The sequence below is a fragment of the Taudactylus pleione genome, unplaced genomic scaffold (assembly GCF_031769625.1).
Source record: "Taudactylus pleione unplaced genomic scaffold, aTauple2 ptg000579l, whole genome shotgun sequence".
NCBI lineage: Eukaryota > Metazoa > Chordata > Amphibia > Anura > Myobatrachidae > Taudactylus > Taudactylus pleione.
Window position 1 is genome coordinate 4,562,622 of NW_028284981.1, and position 22,116 is coordinate 4,584,737.

The window sequence follows — 22,116 nt, forward strand, 5'->3', positions numbered from 1 at the left end:
TTGAGGCATACAGGGAAAACTGTTGGTGTGACCTGCATACATGGGGATACTCGATATTATGTTACTGCCGAGGTGAACATCGAGACACCATGTGGTTCGGTTATAGTTTCTGTGGGTTTGGTGCATGGTCTGATGTGCGATGCAATATTGGGGAGAGACTTTGCTCACTTCTGGAAGTTGTGGGAAAGCCGTTTTGTTCCAGAAGTGAACAACCCCGATCCATTTGAGAAGGTTGTCGATGTAGTGGAGGAGGGAGTTTCTTCTGAGTCAGAGGTACTCCCTTTTTCTACTATGATTGGCGAACTAGAGAATACGGAGCGTGACGGTGGCCCACCAACTGATGTGCCTCCCATTGAGGTGGGAAGTGTTGTTGGGCCAGTTGATCGTCTGCCTGATTTAGAGGTCAGAAGAGAGGTCTTTGCCGTGGAGCAGTTGAAAAACCCTACTTTGGTAAAAGCCAGGAAGAATGTAAAGGTAGTTGATGGTAAACCCGTAGACCCTGATAGTCCTTTGTCCTAACCCCACATGGCAATGTGTCAGGATTTATCCTGCCCTGAGTGTCAGTATCATGCTCCCAGACCACGTTTTAAGGGTCCACTAGTTCCATTGCCTATTGTAGAGGTGCCAATAGTGAGAGAGCACCTGAAACAGGCTCAACAAGCACAGCAGAGGGTATACAACCGCAATGCTCGGTTACGCAGCTTTGCTCCTGGGGACAGAGTGTTAGTGTTGGTTCCCACTGTGGAAAATAAACTTTTGGCTAAATGGCAAGGGCCCTTTGAAATCTTAGACAGAGTGGGACAGGTCAATTACAAAGTTTACCAGCCGGGGAAAAGAAAGCCGGAACAGATATACCATATAAATCTGTTAAAGCCCTGGAAAGATAGAACGGTACTGTCGGCCGTCCGAGCCCCACCAGTAAGTCCAGGGCCCTTAGTTCCTGAAGTGACCGTGGCAAAAACCCTGTCGGCAATTCAACAACGAGAGGTCAAGGAGTTTCTGGTTAGAAATAGGGTGCTGTTCTCTGACGTACCTGGGAAAACCTCGGTCGTTAAACATGACATCATCACTGACCCAGGGGTTAAAGTTAATCTAAAGCCCTATAGGTTACCAGAAGCACCAAGAGCATCGGTGTCGAAAGAAATTAAAAATATGCTAGAGTTAGGGGTTATTGAAGTATCACATAGTGAATGGTCAAATCCCATTGTGTTGATTCCAAAGCCCGACGGGAGTGTGCGTTTTCTGCAATGACTTCCGAAAGTTGAACAGTGTTTCAAAATTCAATGCCACAGTGGAGAAGGAGGCGTTGGCCATAAAGTGGGCGTTACAAACTTTTACATTTTCGGTGGAACACAGGCCAGGGGGCCTGTTGTTTAAAGCAGACGCGTTGTCACGCGTTCATTGTTTGGGGGCTTCAGTTGTTCCGCCCCATAGGTCGAAACAAAGGGGGGGGATATGTGATAGGATCACTGGTAAAGTGGTCTGTGGCAGGGACATTTATCCCAGATTCCTGTCCTATGTGTTTAAAATCCCCAGGAGAAAGTCTGCAGTGTAGCAGGCTTGAGTTTCGGTTTTTTGAAAAGCCGGTTTGGGACCTGGGGGTTGTGGGTGAGAGGAGAGGGAGGGCTCCACCCACGGCCACTCCAGGTTTTGGTTCTCTTAGCCTGGTAACAGGCTTGTTAGGGTTTTCCACCTGAGAGTGGCCAATATAAGCCTAGTGTGTTGAGGGCTGATTGTCTCACCTGGGAGAGCAGACAGGGAGTTTGCTCAGAGACACTGGAAAAACCTAACTGTAAGTGTTGTGTTGTGCTTTTGTTGCTGGTGAGGGCATTAGGCCTTGCCAGGTTCTGGTAGTGAGGGAACTACCTGTGAAGTTAGTGCCCCGACAGGGCTAGGATATATGTTTATGTTTTCTTTATGTTATTTCTGACATTGTACAATAAAGACTGGCGCCGACCAGCTTGTACTTGCATCCAGACTGGTGTGCTGCTTCCCTGCTGCTGTGTGTGTGTGTAAGGAAGGAGTCCTCTACCCAGGAGAGGGACCCCCTAACCTAACTGTGTCACAAGCCATACACATTAACATCCAAACTTAAGAGACAATCATTTTTATTTGAATAAGAAAAGAATATTATATTTTTGGAGCTTGATGAATTCAGTCCCTATACTAGTGTACTAGTGTATGGGGACAGCGGGTTATTCCGCAAGAGGAAGGTAAGCAGGAGATATCTGTGATTCTAGTGTATGGGAACAGAAGGCCAATCCGCTAGAGAAATGTAAGCAGGAGATATCTGTGATACTAGTGTATGGGGACAGCGGGCCATTCCGCTAGAGAAATGTAAGCAGGAGATATCTGTGATACCAGTGTATGGGGACAGCGGGCCATTCCAGGAGAGAAAGGTAAGTGGGAGATATCTGTGATACTAGTGTATGGGGACAGCAGCCATTCCGCTAGAGAAATGTAAGCAGGAGATATCTGTGATACTAGTGTATGGGGACAGCAGCCATTCCGCTAGAGAAATGTAAGCAGGAGATATCTGTGATACTAGTGTATGGGGACAGCGGGCCATTCCGGGAGAGAAAGGTAAGCGGGAGATATCTGTGATACTAGTGTATGGGGACAGCGGGCCATTCCGCTAGAGAAATGTAAGCAGGAGATATCTGTGATACTAGTGTATGGGGACAGCGGGCCATTCCGGGAGAGAAAGATAAGCAGGAGATATCTGTGATACTAGTGTATGAGGACAGCGGGTCATTCCGCAAGAGGAAGGTAAGCAGGAGATATCTGTGATACTAGTGTATGGGGACAGAAGGCCATTCCACAAGAGAAAGGTAAGCAGGAGATATCTGTGATACTAGTGTATGGGGACAGCTGGCCATTCCGCAAGAGAAAGGTAAGCAGGAGATATCTGTGATACTAGTGTATGAGGACAGCGGGCCATTCCGCAAGAGAAAGGTAAGTAGGAGATATCTGTGATACTAGTATATGAGGACAGCAGGCTATTCCGCAAGAGGAAGTAAGCAGGAGATATCTGTGATACTAGTGTATGGGGACAGGAGAGAAAGGTAAGCAGGAGATATCTGTAATACTAGTGTATGGGGACAGCGGGCCATTCCGCGAGAGGAGGTTAAGTAGGAGATATCTGTCATACTAGTGTATGAGGACAGCGGGCCCTTCCGCAAGAGAAAAGTAAGTAGGAGATATCTGTGATACTAGTGTATGGGGACAGCGGACCATTCCGCAAGAGGAAGGTAAGCAGGAGATATCTGTGATACTAGTGTATGAGGACAGCAGGCCATTCCGGGAGAGGAAGGTAAGCAGGAGATATCTGTGATACTAGAGTATGGGGACAGTGGGCCATTCCCCGAGAGAAAGATAAGTAGGAGATATCTGTGATACTAGTGTGTGGGGACAGCGGGCCAATCCGGGAGAGAAAGGTAAGTAGGAGATATCTGTGACACTAGTGTATGAGGACAGCGGGCCATTCCGAAAGAGAAAGGTAAGTTGGAGATATCTGTGATACTGGTGTATGGGGACAGTGGGCCATTCCGCTAGAGAAAGGTAAGCAGGAGATATCTGTGATACTAGTGTATGGGGACAGCGGGCCAATCCACTAGAGAAAGGTAAGCAGGAGATATCTGTGATACTGGTGTATGGGGACAGTGGGCCATTCCGCTAGAGAAAGGTAAGCAGGAGATATCTGTGATACTAGTGTATGGGGATAGAGGGCCAATCCGCTAGAGAAAGGTAAGCAGGAGATATCTGTGATACTAGTGTATGAGGACAGTGGGCCATTCCGCAAGAGAAAGATAAGAAGGAGATATCTGTGATACTAGTGTATGGGGACAGCGGCCATTCCGCTAGAGAAAGGTAAGCAGGAGATATCTGTGATACTAGGGTATGGGGATAGAGGGCCATTCCACGAGAGGAAGGTAAGCAGGAGATATCTGTGATACTAGTGTATGGGGACAGCGGGCCATTTCGGGAGAGAAAAGTAAGTAGGAGATATCAGTGATACTAGTGTATGGGGACAGCGGGCCAATCTGGGAGAGGAAGGAAAGCAGGAGATATCTGTGATACTTGTGTATGGGGACAGCGGGCCATTCCGCAAGAGGAAGGTAAGCAGGAGATATCTGTGATACTAGTGTATGGGGACAGCGGGCCATTCCGCGAGAGGAAGGTAAGTAGGCGATATATCTCTGATATCTCCGGCTTTACCTTCTTGATGAATGGCCCGATAACTTAATTTTTACAATTGCAGGTGATAATGTGCATTTTCATCTGCTTTTGTGAATATAAAGTGATGATCAATAGGCTTACTTGGGACACCCGACACAAGTCGTAGCGGTCTCAGTACGCGAAACGCTCTCAGTGCTTTCACGTCAAACCCCCCGGGCTTCCCACTCATGTGATGTGCGTCGCCTTGCTTGTGCGAAAACTGTTCCAGGATTACACTGAAGAGCCTGCAATACAAAGCAAACAGCAGACGCAGCGTCAGCCGGTGGGTGACTGCGAGAAGCGCAGAACGGGTTGTCCTGATCTCAGCCTGGTTCCTCACCCAATAACAACGATGACGAAATCTAACAGGTTCCACCCGTTTCTGATGTAGGCACTGGGGTGCATGACCAGCCCATAGGCAATGATCTTCAGGAAGCTTTCCACAGTGAAGATGATGAGGAAGATGTACTCCACTTGTTCCTGGGACATGTCACACACAAATAAACTCATCAATTCAGATAAAACCATTATTGTAGCTTTTTGTAAAATATATCTATTCATTTTTTGGACTGCTGTTAATTTATAATAGCCTTATCATTTTGTGTAGGAGCTTGTCTTACAAGCTGTAAGAAGACATAGAAGAAATACAACAGCAAAAAATACAATGATCTAGGGATGTAAGTTATTATTCCCATATCTCGTATTGTTTTTGGGGAGAAGGCCTGGTTTAAGGCCGTCTGTGCATCCATCAGCCCAATGGGTAGATTTTATCTTGCTATATGGCGCAAAATGTCTCATGAATCAGCCTCTTAAACGTTCTAATTTTCAGGAGACGACCCACTTTTTTCAGTGACCAAAGGGGTGGGACCTGTCGGTAAAAAGATATGGCATCGCCATATATAAGCATGGTTCCAGCACATTAGGGACATGGCCTAATTAGTCCTAATATTCCAATCAGTAATACTGTCAGACATGCCTCCGTGACATCTACTACATTGGCCCTAATGCCCCCTTACGTCCTCCGGGCCTAGTGCCCGCCTACTGCTCCACAGTCCTAATGCCAGACGCTGCCCACGGGCCTGATACTTAACCCGGGTGGACTAGTGAGGAAATATAAATGATGGACTTGCCAGTCCTTCAGGGATTTCAGGAACCTGGGATGTGGCACCCTCCACAACCCCAGGACTCATTACAGTCTTCACCTGATGAGCAGTGGCAGCCTTAGCCCTTTTGCAGGGCACACTGCTGCCTCAGTGCTTCCAACATCTTCACCGTTGGCTATTTTGTCTTCACCTGGTGGGCGGCAGCCCATTAATAGCTCTTAGTAATGGCTGCCACGCTCCAGGACTTTAGGCGTCTTCTTCCTTCTTCAATCATCAGGAGCTCTTCACTGCTCCTTCCCCGCCATCGGACTTTCAGACGCCACCTCATGCTGGTTTATATAAGCCAGCACTATGGAGCTGGGCGATGATGCAGATCACCGCGATTTGCTTGTGGCTGCCATTTCAGTTTGGTTGCAGGACCACAAGCAGCGATTGGCACCAAACTCGAAATGCCAGACTGTAATTGGCGGAGCCTGAATCTGCCATCGAAAAACATGGGTGGCAGTGGAAATTCACATCTGCTACTCCCATGGCCGCTGCCAAACTCTGCTTTCAGGGCCGGATCCCCAAGAAATCCAAGTCTGCCGCCATGCCTGAGACCGCCGCTGGTCACCTCGGCCTGCAGGGTCAAGATCCCTCTGGTACCTTGGCCACTGCTGATGCCCGGTGGTGGCCATGGTGGAGTCGATGAGCATAGTGGCCACAAAAACTATGGCCATTGTGCTGATGGCCCTGCTAAGTGGTCTAGAGAATTTCTCGGAGACATCAGCAGACTGCACTGGGATCCCTCTGGATCCAGGCCTAGCCTCCACACCTGGGACCACTTCCGGACCCAGGTACACATAGAATCACTAGTATTCTGCACTGTGAAGCTATGAATGCCAATAGACTGCACTGCAGCACATACAAGAGTCCATCTCCTGCTAGGCATAACTGCCATATTCTCAATAGCACTACTGTGGGGGAGATGTATCAATACTTGGAAAGAGATAAAGTGGAGTTAGTTGCCCAAGTGTAATTTCATAGACTGTGCTAGATACATGATTGTTAGTAGCTGGTCTCTACCCCACCCCCCTACTCACTCCAATGAGTGGACTTTAGTGCTGTGCACCAATCATCATTCAGGCCTACTTTATCTAATGACAAATCTGCCCGTGGTTTTTTCAGGCAGAGGTCTACAAGTTGCTGTTCTCCATCTGTTGCTGAAATTGTATTTCCCAAAATTCCCTGCCAGACACTGTTTATCTGAGAATAACCTGCCGTCTGCAACCAGCTCGTCTAAATCAAGAGTTCTATCTAAATATCTGCCATATAACTATAGATACAGTACAGGCAGCATAATGTCTATCTCCGTATTTCCTGCTGAGCATGTAGTAAAACCCTGTCACACGTGCTACACCCTCCTTCATGCGCAGGGAACCCCTACCCCTCCTCCAGGGAAAGCCCACAGTGACGGATTAAAACTCATTACTGGTTGAACAGTCTAAAATTAGCCATAACCACTGGAGCTTAGCATATAAATCAGAGCGGGAGGGAGGGGAATCCAGCTGTCTTCAGATTGCCCTGTCCAGGGTCCCTAAATCTATGGTCTGAAGTCTGTTTTTGTGAAAAAAAGGGACGCCGCCTCTCAACGGCACTAAACGTAGGGACTGTAGAGCGCAAACACAAAATGATCTAATAAGAGCAGTCATTGTGAAGCCATCACAGTACATTCAGTAGGGAAAGGTATCATAACCTGGCAGGATTTACGATGATTAGGATGTAGTCATAATGTCAACATCACAATGTCAACAGTTATATCAACATTGTTGAAATGTCGACTTTCTGCACGGACAGGCAGCAGAAGGTTAGGGTTAGGCACTAGTGGGATGGTTAGGGTTAAGCACTAGGGGAGGGTTAGGGTTGTGCACTAGGGGGAAGGTTAGGATAAGGCTGTGGGACGGGAGGTTAGGGTTATGTACTAGGGTTTAGGATTAGCAATATTCACTGCTGGAAGTCATCCTGACATCACCGCCTGACCCGGTCGGTCACCACTAGACCACCAGGGACATTTGTCAACATTCTAATCATGTCAACATTTCATCAGTGTCGACATGATGAATGTAAATGTGGTCAATGACAACATGCCAAGCATGTCGACAGTTAGCCGATTGGTTGCTTTGGGCAACTTCTCTCTCCAAGGCTTGATAAATCTCCCTCTATATGGCCTAATCCAATGTCTTACATACCTCTCTGATGTTTACTGAACTGAGCATGTGCAGATGGGGTCCTATGTTGTCGGACACAGCGCGGCTGCAGATTTCAGGTGAGCAGAGACGACAAGGGTGCGGCGACAGGCAATGTTTTACAAAGCGGGGGGGGGGTTAACACTGTTTTGGAGGCGTGCTGAGGCCAGCAGCAGCGGATCACAAAAGCGCGCAGTGGACGTCTTTCTACCACAGACGCTTTCCGCTGCTTTCACATATTTTAGCACAGCCGCTGCATATGAAGATGATCTGTGAATCCGGCTGTCGGTTGGGATGGGATATCGTTATGCATACATCTCTGGGCCTGATTCCGACCCATTCACTAGCCTGCCGATTTTCGCATGCATATAAGACGCAGGGTGCGTGCGCGAACCAGTCACTGCGAACGGGAAGCGATGGCACGTTGAACACAGACGCCTCGCTAGAATGAGTGACAGGACGAGCTGTTTTTGGGTGGTGACAGGAGGAGGTAGATGGAAACGAGGGGTGTGGTGCGAACACAGGCGTGCCTGAGCGTCAAAACGCCGTTTCAGCAGCGTGCATAATTAAGACGCAGCGTCATACTACACGTCACCTGGCTATGTTACACACTGCAGGGTTTGCAGTGCTTGTGGTAGGGTATGGTCAACCGCAAACGCTGCGTATGGGTTTGATGGTACTCGATGTTACCAATTGTTGCATAAACTTCCTGGAGATGACGTGCGCTACGAAGTGAAAGTGGGCGTCTTATGACAAGCTGGTGGGCGTCTTAAATACATACCGCGATCGTACGCCAAGACATAGTGGGAGTACTAATGTCTTGCCGTGCGATCGCGGGATTTGCATACTTTAGCAGCTGACGGCTGCCTGCAAACGCATCTAGCGAGCGGGTCTGAATCGGGCCCTCTCTTTCTTCCCATGCAAAGCGACAGTCAATTTCTCCAGGGAAATTACCGAGTTATCTTTAAAGCATATTAATGAAAGAGGACATGAGTGAGCCCACCAATGTTTTGGGCATTCACCAACTAGAACAAACTTTTTAACACCTTTACTAATACGAGTATAGGTATTGTAGGCAGTCAAGGAATAAAGGCGGCCTCACAATCGCCATGAGGTATTCTAGTAGAAAAGACTGGTTCCACTGTCCACCGATCATGTCACCTTACCAGGTTGTGGTTGGCTATGTTTGAGTCATCTTCAGGAAAAGGGATATAGACACCTAATGCCACGCAGTTTGCGAAAATGGTCATGAGAATGAGGATATCGAAAGGTCTGAGATAATAGTTTTAAGGAAACACACAGAGTCAAGATGGAAAAGCCCAAAGACCGCACATGCAGCACATAATAATGTCACCATCACCAGTGTGCAATACATATGCGGGCAAGCCACTAACGTTTTGCGTGTGCTTCATGCTGATAATCGGATGCTGTGTTGCATTGGCACCTTATTGTAACACCTTTACCCTTTGTAGAGTGTCCCCGGGAAACATTTTTTCATTGTTTGCTATTTAAATTTTGAGGGGTCTATTTACTAAGCAGTGTTAGGAGACAGAGGGCCGATGCCTGCTCAGTGCGCATGCGCACGAGGGAGCCGGCTCCGTCGTGCGCATGCACGAGACCCGGATAGTGTCGATGGTGAGTGACAGCATGCCCCCTTTGGTGGGCGTGCCGGGGGCGTGGCTGCCCAGACGGAGGCGTTCCCATGGGAACGCCTACCGTCTGGGGCCGGCCCCACTGACATCACAAGTGATGTCAGTGGGAGTGCTCTCTGCTCTGATAGAGCCGAAAGCACTCCAGGGCTTGCGGCAACGAGACCCTACCACAAGGGTCTTGTCGCAAGCCCGATGGTCGCAATGGTCTTGACCATCGCGACCATCTTTTTGGCCGCTCGCTATAGCTGTGGGTGGTCACCCACAGCTATCCGAGCGGCCTGCAGGCCGCTCAAAAAAAACAGAGGCACGGCCCTGATTCAGAGCGAGCGCTCTGTCAGAGCGTCCGGCTCTGAATCAGGGCCAGAGTGAGAAGTGATAAGAAAGTGATAAGGTGCCAGCCAATCAGCTCCAAACTGTTATTTTACAAACACAGCCTGTGAGATGACAGTTGGGAGCTGATTAGTTGGTACCTTATCACTTTCTTATCACTTTTCACTCTGTCTCCTAACACTGCTTAGTATCTAGACCCCTAAGTATTTAGGGGGAGATGTATTAAACCTTTGAGAGAGGTAAAGTGGAGAAGTTTCACATAGCAACCAATCAGCTTGCAGCTTTCATTCATGTAGAACAGTCTACAAAATGACAGTTAGAAACTGATTGGTTGCTAAGGGCAACTTCTCCACTTCATGGGTCTGATTCAGAGGTGGGCGCAGTGTTGAAGCCGCACGCAGTTGGCCGATGTAAGTTCGCGCATGCGTCCCGATTGTTGCTGCTCGGAGGCGCAGTGCAGAAATGAAGTCAGTGGACTTTAGTGGGCATTCCTGGGAGGTAACGGAGGTGGCTAAATCATCGCGGAAAGCAACTGCGCCCATAGGTGCACAGCCGCTCACGCAGGACGCCACACTCAGACGGGGAAACTACACCTGCCATAGAGCTGGTGCAAGTTTCTATGGTGCTTCTAAAAACGCTTCAAGGACCATCTAAAGGCGCTGCAAGCTGGTGCCTCCATTTAGATGACATCGGCTGCGGCATTAGCATAGGACGCAGTCGCGGATGCGGCAAAAGATGCAGCTATGTCTGCGACCGACTGGGTATCAGACCCTATCTCTCTCGAAGGTTTGATACATCTCCCCCTCTGTGAGGTAATAGGTGAGAGGCGCACACTTCTAATGGAATGCAAACAAAAGTGAGAGAGAACCAATCAGAGTCAGGCCAGTGCCAGGATATAAACACCGTATTACATACACCTCCGTGGATAAACTAATATGGACATGTTACTGAAAGGATAACAACTGCTCTTCGAAGGCACAAAATGATCTTCAGGTAACGTACTGTAGTCTTCATTCTAGCACCCTGCACATGTCACAACCAGTGCAGTTCCTACTTTTCTGCCTGGGATGTCGCTACCTGCTCTGGTGCTTCTACCACACTTTGGTCTGTATCTCAGCAGTTTGTTGCGTCAGCAGAGTGCGCTTGAAGCACCAGAGCAGGGAGCGTCACCCCAGGCAGGAAAGAGGAACTGCACGGGTTGTGACAGGTGCAGGGTGCTAGAATGAAGACTAGGTAACGGTCTGATAAAGTTGTGCATCCTCTCCACACTTCAAAAAACATCGTGCACAGGGGCGTATCTATAATGGGTGCAGGGTGTGCGGGGAACACGGGCCCCTGGGTCCCAGAGGGGCCCCGCACCGTTCACCCTGCACCCACAATATTACTTACCTCTCCGTAGTCCCACGTCGGCGTGGGGGTCCGGCGCTGTAAAACTACTGGAAAATGGCCGCGGCAGTCATTTTCCCATCGTATGCGCATGCGCAGTACAGGGAAAATGGCCGCCGTGGCCATTTTCCCGGTGACCTGTGCATACACTATAGACTCTGGGCACACTCTAGTGCCCAGAGTCTATAACTCCAGCGCTGGCCGTGCATAGCTCAGTGCGCTGCCGGGCGACGAGGAGGGGGCCCGTGTCGGAGACTGCACACGGGCCCCCTCCTCTCTAGAAACGCCCCTGATCGTGCACAAACAAACCTGTATCTGATGGCCCCCAGGCACCTGTACTACAGTACTATAATCCCATAAGGACCACATGCCTGGCCCCCGGGAGAATGCAGAGCTACAAACTAAGGGTCTGATTCAGAGATGGACGCTAATCTGTACACAGCGGCTGTGCGAAAATATGCAAACATTTCAGCCGCCCGGATTTGTATCGAGACGCCCACCGGCGGTTTCACAAATCCAAGCGACTGCGCACAAAGCCAGTACAGATCAGTTTACTATCGGAGTACTGAATAACTCTATGGTCGCGCAGAATGGGCGCTGTAACTGAGGCGCCTGAGCCATTTTTACCGTGTATGGGATAGCAGTCATAGGCAGAGGCAGGCCCTGAAAACGGTCACTACGCAGTTATGTCGCTCCCCCTCCCCCTTGTTGCCGTCCACAAACGGTCCCTGCTTGTCAGTCACTCTGAGAATAAATCCTGTCTGCAAGCGATGACGGTAATGAAACATGGGCTCGTGCGTAGCGCGAATCAGACACTACCGCAGATCACCGATAATCGCTCAACTGCGTAAACTGTGACCATCTCAGAATCACACCCTAAGACGCCTATTTATTACACTTACATATATCACAGTGAGGCCATCTCACAGGCTGTGTTTAAAAAATGACAGTTAGGAGCTGATTGGCTGGCACCTTATCACTTTTCACTTTGTCTCCTAACACTGCTTAGTAAATAGACCCCTGTATATATAAAACCTTTTGAAGGATACTTCCACTCTACAATGCTGATACTGGCCCTGCGGATAGGGTTGTTGAGGTACAAACAAAAAAGGGCCCTTGGATTCCTGTGGACCCCGCTGCCTCCTTGACTTTTGTGCTTGCTGTAATGCTGCCGCTTCCTGTGTGCTTGGGAGCTAGCTGTGGAGTTCAGGGTATCCGTCCCGTTCATCACCGCCCCGTCGATGGAGTACCGCCAACAAGAGAGGACAGCCTCCGCTGTTTCCATAAAGGGCTCCGCCTCCTCGCTGGAATACGGTGGAGCAGGGCCTGCAGGGGATTTATATATGATTGGTTCTGCATCCCTATTACTTATGAGCAACATTAAAGTCACACAGTTGGGATAAATAATTTTTCACAATACAGCTGGATTGAGAATAAAACTAGAATACAATAAATTATTTCCTGTTTATTGGAATAAGCAAAACAAAAAGCGTGAAATGGCGAGTTTTATCTTTGCCGCTTCCTTCTGTGCAATACAGGGCATGATTCAGAGGTAGGCGGATTTAAAATGATTTAAATCTGCGTCCGAAGCACACTGTGCATGCATCCCGATGGTAGATACATGCGATTTTAATAGGCGATCCTGGGTGGTGACTGGGGAAGTGGCTTTTATCAGTGGGCGTGTCGGTGGCGTGCAGGTGTCAGGAACTGCATTGAAAGACACAGTTCCACCGGCACTGCCGGCCATAACCGTCGGACATTCTGAGCAACCTTAGAGTGGCTCTAATGTCCAATGGTGCAGCTGATAGCCGCTCCATGGTGCACTTTTCAACGCACCGCAACGGATAATAGTCACAGCCAGGGGACATCTCAGTAGGAAGCCCATCGGTTGCAACGTTAGCAGAAATTCACAGTAGCAGTTGCGACAACCGTCCTCCTCTGAATCAGGCATACTCGCAGACTTTGGGCTGCCCCTCCAGGGAGGAAACGCCAGGACGGCACTGCGGGGGAGGGATAATGGCGATGCAATCTCTTTGTCTAGGCCCCACCGCCCGGTAGACAATGCCAAAATTAAGGGCATTGTAAAACATGGCCAAGTACCACCCACTTTACTCGGGACTGGGAAGTGGCCTGAAGTGAACGCAAAATAGATCAGCTGCATGGGCGTGTTATGGGAGTGTCACGGGGAGTCAGTGAAGCGGCTGCATTCTCAGAAGCAGAGCCGCGGCCACAGAGGCCATGTTTAGTTACAATTCAGACGGAGACACTGCACCTGCCATAGACTGGTGCAAGTGTGGATGGTGTGCCGATGGTGGTAGGTTCAGACTCACCAGTGTTGCAGCGAGTGCGGGCACCTGAAAGTGGGCATCTCAGTGCTTGCACATTTCGGCACACGCTAGTACACAAGGGGAAGGCTGAAACATAAACATTTGCATATTATCGCCACCGCGGGCCCACAATAAGACGCTGTCGCAGCAGTGACCTTGTACACCTTTGCATCTGGCCCAGTATGAGGTCACAGAGAAGGAATATTTAGTCATCTTGCCATACAAGCAATCCAGTGCGTGTCTTAACATAGCAGTGGGAACTCATTTAAGTTGATTATGTTGCTTAATCTCACTGTATACTTGTTGCTGAGCTAAACAATTTTGGCCTGGAATTAATGACTTTGCTTCTTATCATATCTACAGCAGTTTCCTTTCCACGGGACACTGTCCTAGAGCTGTCAACCTATATCTACTCAGCATTGCGGTGACAATGGCCTGACTTACCCTTCCCATTCTCCTCTGACTCTGCAGACATCTCCTCACAGAAAGGGAATGGGGGTGTTCTGTGAACTGAAGTCAGTCATCAAAATCTCATCTGTACTCTTTGCAAATAGTCCAGCAGCCCTGGACCTTATTGATTCCCCAGCATTCTGTGTATTCCTCCTCTTCCTCACTCCTAGGCTGCAAAGGAGACGGCAGAGAGAGAGATTAGTGGATGGACAGATGTACAGCTGGTATATGCAAGTGCAACAGATACATCTAAAGGCAGAGTGTCATACGCTGTATCAGAGTTGTGCAGAGATGGGATACCTGGGTAATGTTTGCGGACCTCACCTGGTGGTACAAAGGGGGGCAGTCTCCTCTCCATCTTTTTGCTGTTCCCTGGCCAGCAGTGCCCAGATCAAGCCGGGTTCCCTGAGTCTTGTCCCCTCATCCCTCCCTCCACCAGGGGATTACCACAGATTGAATGTTGAGCCTTTAAAACAGGTGGGGGGAGGGACCAGGGGTGGCAGTGACATAGGGAATATGTACAGAGGATGCAAAGCCTCATTATCTTTATATAGAGATTTATATAAAAGGACGAGCAGGCGTCTACACATTTAGGTAAATGGTGATATGAACGCACACCATTTACAGAGTAACTAAGGGCCTGATTCAGCGAGGAACGCAGTTGCTTAATATGCACACAATCGGCCGATTGTTGCGTACTGCGCATGCATTGCAGTGCGCGTCCACGAACTAGCCACTTCGTAGAGGATGCGCTGACCCATGGCAGAGTGATTGACAGGATCTGCCGTTTGTGGGTGGCGACGGGGTGTGTGTGGTCGGGCAAATGTAGGTGTGCCAGTGCGTTTCAACGCCATTGCATGGGCGTGCATAAATTAGCCACTGCGAAACCAGACGCCACCTGAGGTCTCATAGCGAGCTGAAGTAAGCAATTCCTGAGTAAGGTCTGGGCTTCATTAACTGTGCGTATGGGTCCGATGTTACTCGATGTTACCGATTGTTTCTCTGTTTTTGACCAAATATACGGATGTGAGTAAGGGGAAGTGGGCGTCCTTTTGTCAGGCTGCGATCGCAATGCGAATGCAAACATTTACACATCCCCGCGGATATTAGCAACGCAGTTGCGTGCGTATAAGCAGAATAGCGATCCGTAGTGAATAAGGCTCAAGAAGCGGAAATTAAATGGAAAACATCACTAGGCAGCATCAAGGCAACTATTGATAGATCGTAATCAACTCTTTGATAGTTAATCACCAGCCAATCCTTTGCTGTGTGTCAGAGCCCTGTATTACAGAGTATACTCTGGAGAGACAAATCAAGGCACATCCATCAGTCGTGTGTTCAAAGATTGCTCTACAAGGTTAGCATTGGGACTATATAAACCTCTCCTTGTTCCTCATTATCCCTTATCTTTCTCAGGATGGGAGCTAAGGGTGGTTAGAATACGTACATGGGAGGCAAAGCTACATTGTCTACTCATATCTATTTGGCTATACTGCTGACCAGCTGCACATTTCAAGACTTGGCCTTGAGGGTTAGTAAGAAAATCCTGCTCAACAGTTTTCAGTTATTAAAGCTTATGAATAACTTCTTCTTAAAGACCCGCCATCCGTTACAAAATGGAGTCTTATGTGGATAGCTTAATATCAGATTTATCACTAGCATATACAGATGTCATAATCAAGACATATAGATAAACTGATCATGGAGAAATGCAGACATTTTCTAGTATATAATGCATGCAAAACTATTTAGGTTTCACAAGCAATAGCAGCAATCATAAAGACTTTGGGGCTGATGAATACCAATAAAGTTACACCTGAAAGAATTGCACATAAAAAGAGTGTATTCCCGCACATACAGTTCCAACTGCGAATAAGTGCGTTCTGGCCTGATGCTGCAGCATATGTTTACGACATCTGTTCACCTTGCGTATGGCGATCGTCATCATCATTATTTGGTATTAACACTTAAGTTGGCCACACACTAGACCAACTTACATCCAACCAGCCAACTTGTTGATTGGTTGGAATGAAAATCTGGTAAGGAATGGGAGTAAATGATGATCAGCAATTTGCTCCTAAATGTCAGAAAACAGATGAAAATGGTCGTCAGACAAGTTTGTTAAATGTTTGATCTAAGGGCCTGATTCAGACCCACTCGCGAGTGGCTGTACGCTCGCAAGTGGGTCGATGGTCTGCACTGAGCATGCGCACGACGGAGGGAGCTCCGTCGTGCGCATGCGCCAGACACGACGAGCGAAGGACTTTCCTTCGCTCGTTGTGTCCGATCAAAGGGGGCGTGCTGTCAATGTTGATTGACAGCACGCCCCCTTTGGTGGGCGTGCCGGGGGCGTGCCTCCCTGACGGGGGCGTTCCCACGGGAACGCCTCCCGTCAGAAGCCGGCCCACTGACATCACTAGTGATGTCAGTGGGAGTGATTTTGGCTCTGATAGAGCCAAAATCACTCCGGAGCTTGCGGTTGAAAACCTCAACCGCAGGCTCCGGCTCGCAATTTCGATGGTCGCGATGGTCACGACCATCGCGGCCATCAAAATGCACGCTCGTATAGCCTGTGGGTGGTGACCCACAGCTATACGAGCGTCCAGGAGGACGCTCCATGAAAAAGGAGCCCGGCCCTCATGCAGAGCGTGCGCTCTGCTCAGAGCGTACGGCTCTGAATGAGGGCCTAAGTAATTTGTTCAAACAACAGTTTTTGTTCATTTTCCGGCGTTTGGGAGCAAAGTGCTGATTGTCATTTGCTTTCATTCCTTACCAGATTTTCATTCCAACCAATCAACAAGTTGGCTGGTTGGATGTAAGTTGGTCTAGTGTGTGGCCAGCTTTAGCCTGACCACCGCAAATAATCCAGCATGCCCAGGCATATTTCTGTCTCTTCCCGGGTCTGCATGCAATTGCGTGATTACGTCCTTACTGTACCTGACATCTGTAACAACGCCGCCATCTGACCACGATCCACTCATCCAGGCCCAAACCAGAGATAAGCAGAAAAGGCGAAGAGCTGTAAATCTGCATGGGCGCATATGTGATCGTACACTGCTCAGAGCAAGCGCAAAGTTATTTCACACAACTTACTATAGGTTTCGCCAACTGGTGTAGTACTCACTCAGCAGGAGACCCTTTAAGATTTGCAGAGGTACCAATTAGTAGAAATTAATTGCCCAAAACACACAAACAATCGGTACTAGCACCTAGCCTGCCTTAATGTCTCATCATGTAGCGCCCAGGCCAGGCAAATACACATCCCTCATTTGCCTCTCTGAATTATAGTGCAGAGCTGGGACAGAGTTACATACGCACAGAATTTAATGATGCTGGGCTGAATAAAACAAACATCAGTTATTGACTGACGACCTATTTGCAATATAATAAAGGTATGGTAACTAGTACTGTCTCCCAATTGCAGCGTTCATGCGCCAAATACCACCCCAAAACTGGCGGAATAATGCCGTTGGACAATAACCTAACCGTGCATGCAGTCATCATTCAACAGCACTAACTGTCCCCCAATTGTGAAGCCAAATTGGACATAGGGCCTGATTCAGAGCCGGACGCAATTAGCGCTCGCTTGTCCAGAAAATAGGGGTGGCTATTCAAATGAACCGTTTGCTCTTTGCGGTCTGTTCATGCCTCTAGGTCTGAAAGAGCGAACAAAACTAGCGGTCGTTTTTTGGAAAAATACGCCCCCTGGCCGCTCGCATCCTACGTCATGTCCGCTATTTATTAGATTAATCGAGTACATCGACCAGGGTATGAACTGCTCGCTATTCTTGTGGTTGGTTTTTCCTACCACAATCTTGCGAGCAGTTCTGGCTATAAAATAACCCAGTGACGTGGTCAATGACGCTGCTGTTTTAATTATGCACACCCATAAAACGCCCGTTTCGACCTTTAAGCACGCCTGCGTTCTGATCTCCACTCCCCGTTTTCAAGCACCTTCCCCTGTTACCACCCACATACGCCTCTTTCTGTCACTCAAATTTTCAGGCATTCGCTATTTTGCGAGCACATGAATTTCGACCGCACTGACTGGTTCGCGCATGCGTATAACGATCCGTGCGCATGCGCAGTTGGGCAAACATCGCTCGGAGCGAACGAGCGGCTCTGAATCAGGCCCATAGATCCAAGTACTTATTGTTTTGGGTCTAGCAACAGTAATTGCTACTGTTTGGACATTTTAAGACAAATTAGATTTTTGCTAGAAATTAATGGCCAATCAATATACTTGTATTTGAGCCTGACAAAAACTGAAATGATTAATTGAGCTTATTTACTAGAAAATGTATACCAACCAATCTGCAATTTTGTAATAAAGGCTCAAAATCACATGGTAAAGATACCTTACTCCAACATAACAACATTACTCTAATTTACCCCTTTCAGATATGAGAGACGGGAAATTGCCGGGTCTATGAACCTGTCAATTTCCCAGGTAAACAGCAGGGTCGGGGACCCGGGACGGAACTTAAGGCCCCCATACATCAGCAATCAGAAAACCACAATTGAACAATTTGAAGATTTTTTGTCTGATTTTTTTTTTTTCCAACCTAGCAATCTGCGCCCATACATTACAGATCTTTTTCAGTGATTTGCAGATCATTTTCAGCAAATACAGATCTGCCAATCTTGCAATTTGCAGACCGTTACTAGTAACGGTCTGCAAATCTGCTGATGATCTCCATACACTAGCAATCTACAGCCCCAATCCATCTGTGAAATCCAACATGTTGGACAATCTGAGGGCCTGATTCAGAGCCGAACACTCTGACCAGAGCGCTCGCTCTGAATCAGGGCCCTCCTCCATGAAAATGGAGCGGCCTCCTGGCCGCTCGCATAGCTGTAGGTGACCACCCACAGCATATGCGTGCGTCCATGATGATGGTCGCGATGGTCTTGACCATCGCGACCATCGGGCTTGCGACGGAGACCCTGCGGTAGGGTCTCGCTGCCGCAAGCCCTGGAGTGATTTTGGCTCTATCAGAGCCCAAATCACTCCCACTGACATCACTAGTGATGTCAGTGGGGCTGGCTTCAGACGGTAGGCGTTCCCATGGGAACGCCTCCGTCTGGCAGGCACGCCCACCAAAGGGGGCGTGCTGTCAATCAACATCGACAGCACGCCCCCTTTGGTGCGAGACCCGGAACGATGGAGAGTCCGTCGCTCGCCGGGTCTCGCGCATGCGCACAACGGAGCTCCCTCCGTCGTGCGCATGCGCAGTGGGGGAACATCGACCCGCTTGCTAGCATCCTGCGCTCGCGAGCGGGTCTGAATGACCCCCTGATTGCAATGTGCGATCTGTGAAGCCTATACATTGCAGATTTTTTTATGCAATCATCTGCAAATTGCAGAATGGACACAATCGATTGCTGATGTATGGGGGCCTTTAGTCCCGGGTTGTTTGAATTCACACTTACCTAAATCCTGGGTTGATGCACGTTCACGTGCATCAACCCGGGATTAAAGGTGCATACACACGTAACGATTTTTTGAACGATAATCGTTCATCGTTATAACTCAGAAACTGAACTATTTTTTCAACGATTGAACGATAACGTCGTTATAGTTAAATCGTTAAAAAAATCGTTACGTGTGTATGCACCTATAAAGAGTTAACCTGCTTATTTATTCTGGACACGTGAATTACACAGTTTCTGCCTGTGGCTGATTAAAAAAAACACTAGGTGAAATGGAGACTTGAAGTAAGCCAAACACAAAATCTGTGTAAAAGTGCGTATCTACTAATAGATACAAAAGCACGATTACGACATTGTAATCGTGCTGTAATTTCTCCGTCTGTGATGTGCCTACACTGAATGTTCATTGTAGGCACATCTATCGTCCCCGTACGTGATCGTCAGGTTGACCAGCATGTACGGGCGATGATAGATGGCAAAAACGACCAGCGGGCACGCACATCGCTGGTTATGACATTTAAATGCCCAATTTGTGGCCGATTACTGAGCGATTGCACGATTACGATGTTGGTCTCGTAGTGGGTATGCACCTTAATTCATATATGCTCTTTAGTAAAGGGATGATATGGAAACCCTGGTTAGAATTTTTGCTTTCTAATAGTTGGCCAACTGTTTACTAAAAAATAAATAAAAATATTGGGACATTTCCAGAAAGAAACACACATTTAAAAAAAAAAAACCCACTGGAAATGAATGATATTAGATAACTATAGTATTCATATAAATGTAGCATTGATATTATTATTATTAGTGAAATGCTATATTATTCGTTCAATTAAGTTACAGCGTCTGCTGTACAGTTTTATAGCTCTACAGATATGTACAAATAACGTTTTGATATAATGGTACCACAATATTGGGTTCCGGACTACATTTCCCGTAGTGCATTGCGACAAGGATGCGCGGAAAGTGTCCTATGTCAGGGGGAAGTCTGGCTCGCAGTCACCGCGGTGCATTGTGGGGCGTGTAGTCCGGAGGTGAGCTGTTTCCTGTGTACTGTAGTAAGTCAGTGTGAAAGGCAATATCTATGGGGAGAATGGAGCAGGGCGCGGGGTCCTAGCTGCAGACAGACTGCACACATACATGCACAACCCATGTACAGTTACACACACAGGTCAATGTATGTAGACATACAGGCAGCAGAGGGCACACAGTTATTCCATACAGCAATACTGCCCACTGTGCCATGGAGGAGGTGGACCGGATTCTCATTCACACTCTGCGGACCTGTGGCACGTAAGTAGCCATCATAGGGGTTCATGTGACACTTTTTTTTGTCCCAGTTATGCCATATCTCAGATCATGTGACATCATATGTTACTACACCCTTATCATGTCTCAGATCATGTGACTTCATATGTATCCACACACCCATCAGGTCTCAGATCACATGACTTCATATGTATCTACACCCTCATCATGTCCCAGGTCATGTGACTTCATATGTAACTACATCATGTACAATGTCATGTTACTCTCATGTGTAGTGGCACTATCACCATTCATCTTTATGTGTGATTCCCATGTAATGCTTTGCCATGTGCCACATCATGTGTGTACCATATATGGTTACATCTTCATCATATGCCTGGTTCTTATGCTGGGTACACACTATGCAATATGTTGTTCAGTGAGCCAACGAACAACATACCGCATATTGCCTCTGTACGTGTGTACAACAGGGGATCGGTATCTAATCCCGGCGGCTGGATAGCCACCGGATCAAATACCGACAGTGGAAGACCGACGGATCAAAATCCCGACTGGGGCTGGTAAGCACCCTAAATCTCCCATCTGCCTACCCTAACCCTCGCTTAGTGGTGCCTAACCTAACCATAACTTCCCCCCCGTTGGTGCCTAACCCTAACCCCCCCCTTCCCGCACCATAAATCTGACCCTCCCGGGGGATGCCTAACCCTAACCTCTCCCTAGTGGTGCCTAAACCCTAACCCCTCCTTTCCCTAGCCTAACCCTCCCGAGGGGGGCTTGCCTAACCCTAAGTCTCCAGGAGGTTCCTAAACCTAACCTCCACCCCCATTACAACCTAAAACACTCGGCTTACCTTTGTTCGGTACGCCGGGGGTCGGGATTTAGTCGTGGGGCTAATGATAGGCGTTGGGATTTCCACGCCTATATTTAGTCCCATGTCGGGCTTTCAGTGTCGGGATTCCGGCTGCCGGTAACCTGACTACATCCCGTACAAAAGGTATGGCTGTGAACTACATCGTTCTCAGACATGTTGAATCGGCCCTGCAGCACACCTACAGATCTGGCTGTGTGCATGGGCAATCCGCCGACCGCCCGTACACTTGCTGCATCCAGCGACCGCTGGTGAATGCCATCTCAGCTGGGCGGGCAAATTTAAATGCCCGCCCTGTTGTGTTGTCAGTGCTGACATATCGAGCGGCAGATTGGTAAGTGTGTATTGGCTTACCAATTGGTTGCTCGGTCTGCGGATCCCTGAGTCTGCGGACAAGTCGCCCAAGTGTGTGCCCAGCCTTAAGCACAATTTCCTCCACCAAAGCATTTAACATGTTTTTCACTATACCTAGGTCTTGTGAAATTTTATATTTTCTAGCACCAGTGTTTCTACTAGTCTCTTGCTGCCCAAAACTGCTAGTATGTACTGTATCCATATTGGTCTAAGACAGTGTTGGCTAACCTTGACACTCCAGCTGTTGTGGAACTATATATCCCAGCATGCCCTACCACAGTTTTAGCATGCCCTAATAGCAAAACTGTAGCAGTGCATGCTGGGTTATGTAGTTCCATAACAGCTGGAGTGTCAAGGTTAGCCAACACTGGTCTAAGATACACCGTGTGACCATAGTGACACAAGAGCATGCGAGGTCCCTGATGTGGGCTACAAGTTGACCAGTTCTGTTAATGTGCCTCATCTTTATTGTGTCACTATATTGCCTTATGTTGTACT

The 22,116-nt window shown here is 48.2% G+C and overlaps 2 protein-coding genes across 3 annotated transcripts in view; one reads left to right on the forward strand and one right to left on the reverse strand.

Annotated features, from left to right (window-relative positions):
• Positions 1-13,724, reverse strand: part of CACNA1F (calcium voltage-gated channel subunit alpha1 F) — a 154,446-nt gene extending 140,722 nt beyond the window's left edge. For both annotated transcript variants that reach the window (XM_088453393.1, XM_088453392.1), the window contains exons 1-5: positions 13,686-13,724; positions 11,964-12,240; positions 8,713-8,818; positions 4,559-4,698; positions 4,321-4,463 (exon numbers count right to left, since the gene is read on the reverse strand). In XM_088453393.1, coding sequence (XP_088309519.1) covers positions 4,321-4,463; positions 4,559-4,698; positions 8,713-8,818; positions 11,964-12,240; positions 13,686-13,716 — 697 coding nt within the window. In that variant the 5' untranslated portion in view covers positions 13,717-13,724. The remainder of the gene's footprint in view (positions 1-4,320; positions 4,464-4,558; positions 4,699-8,712; positions 8,819-11,963; positions 12,241-13,685) is intronic.
• A 6,427-nt stretch (positions 13,725-20,151) lies between these two features.
• CCDC22 (CCC complex scaffolding subunit CCDC22) overlaps positions 20,152-22,116 on the forward strand; it is a 32,469-nt gene continuing 30,504 nt past the window's right edge. Inside the window, exon 1 of the mRNA XM_088453503.1 lies at positions 20,152-20,420. Coding sequence (XP_088309629.1) covers positions 20,371-20,420 — 50 coding nt within the window. The 5' untranslated portion in view covers positions 20,152-20,370. The remainder of the gene's footprint in view (positions 20,421-22,116) is intronic.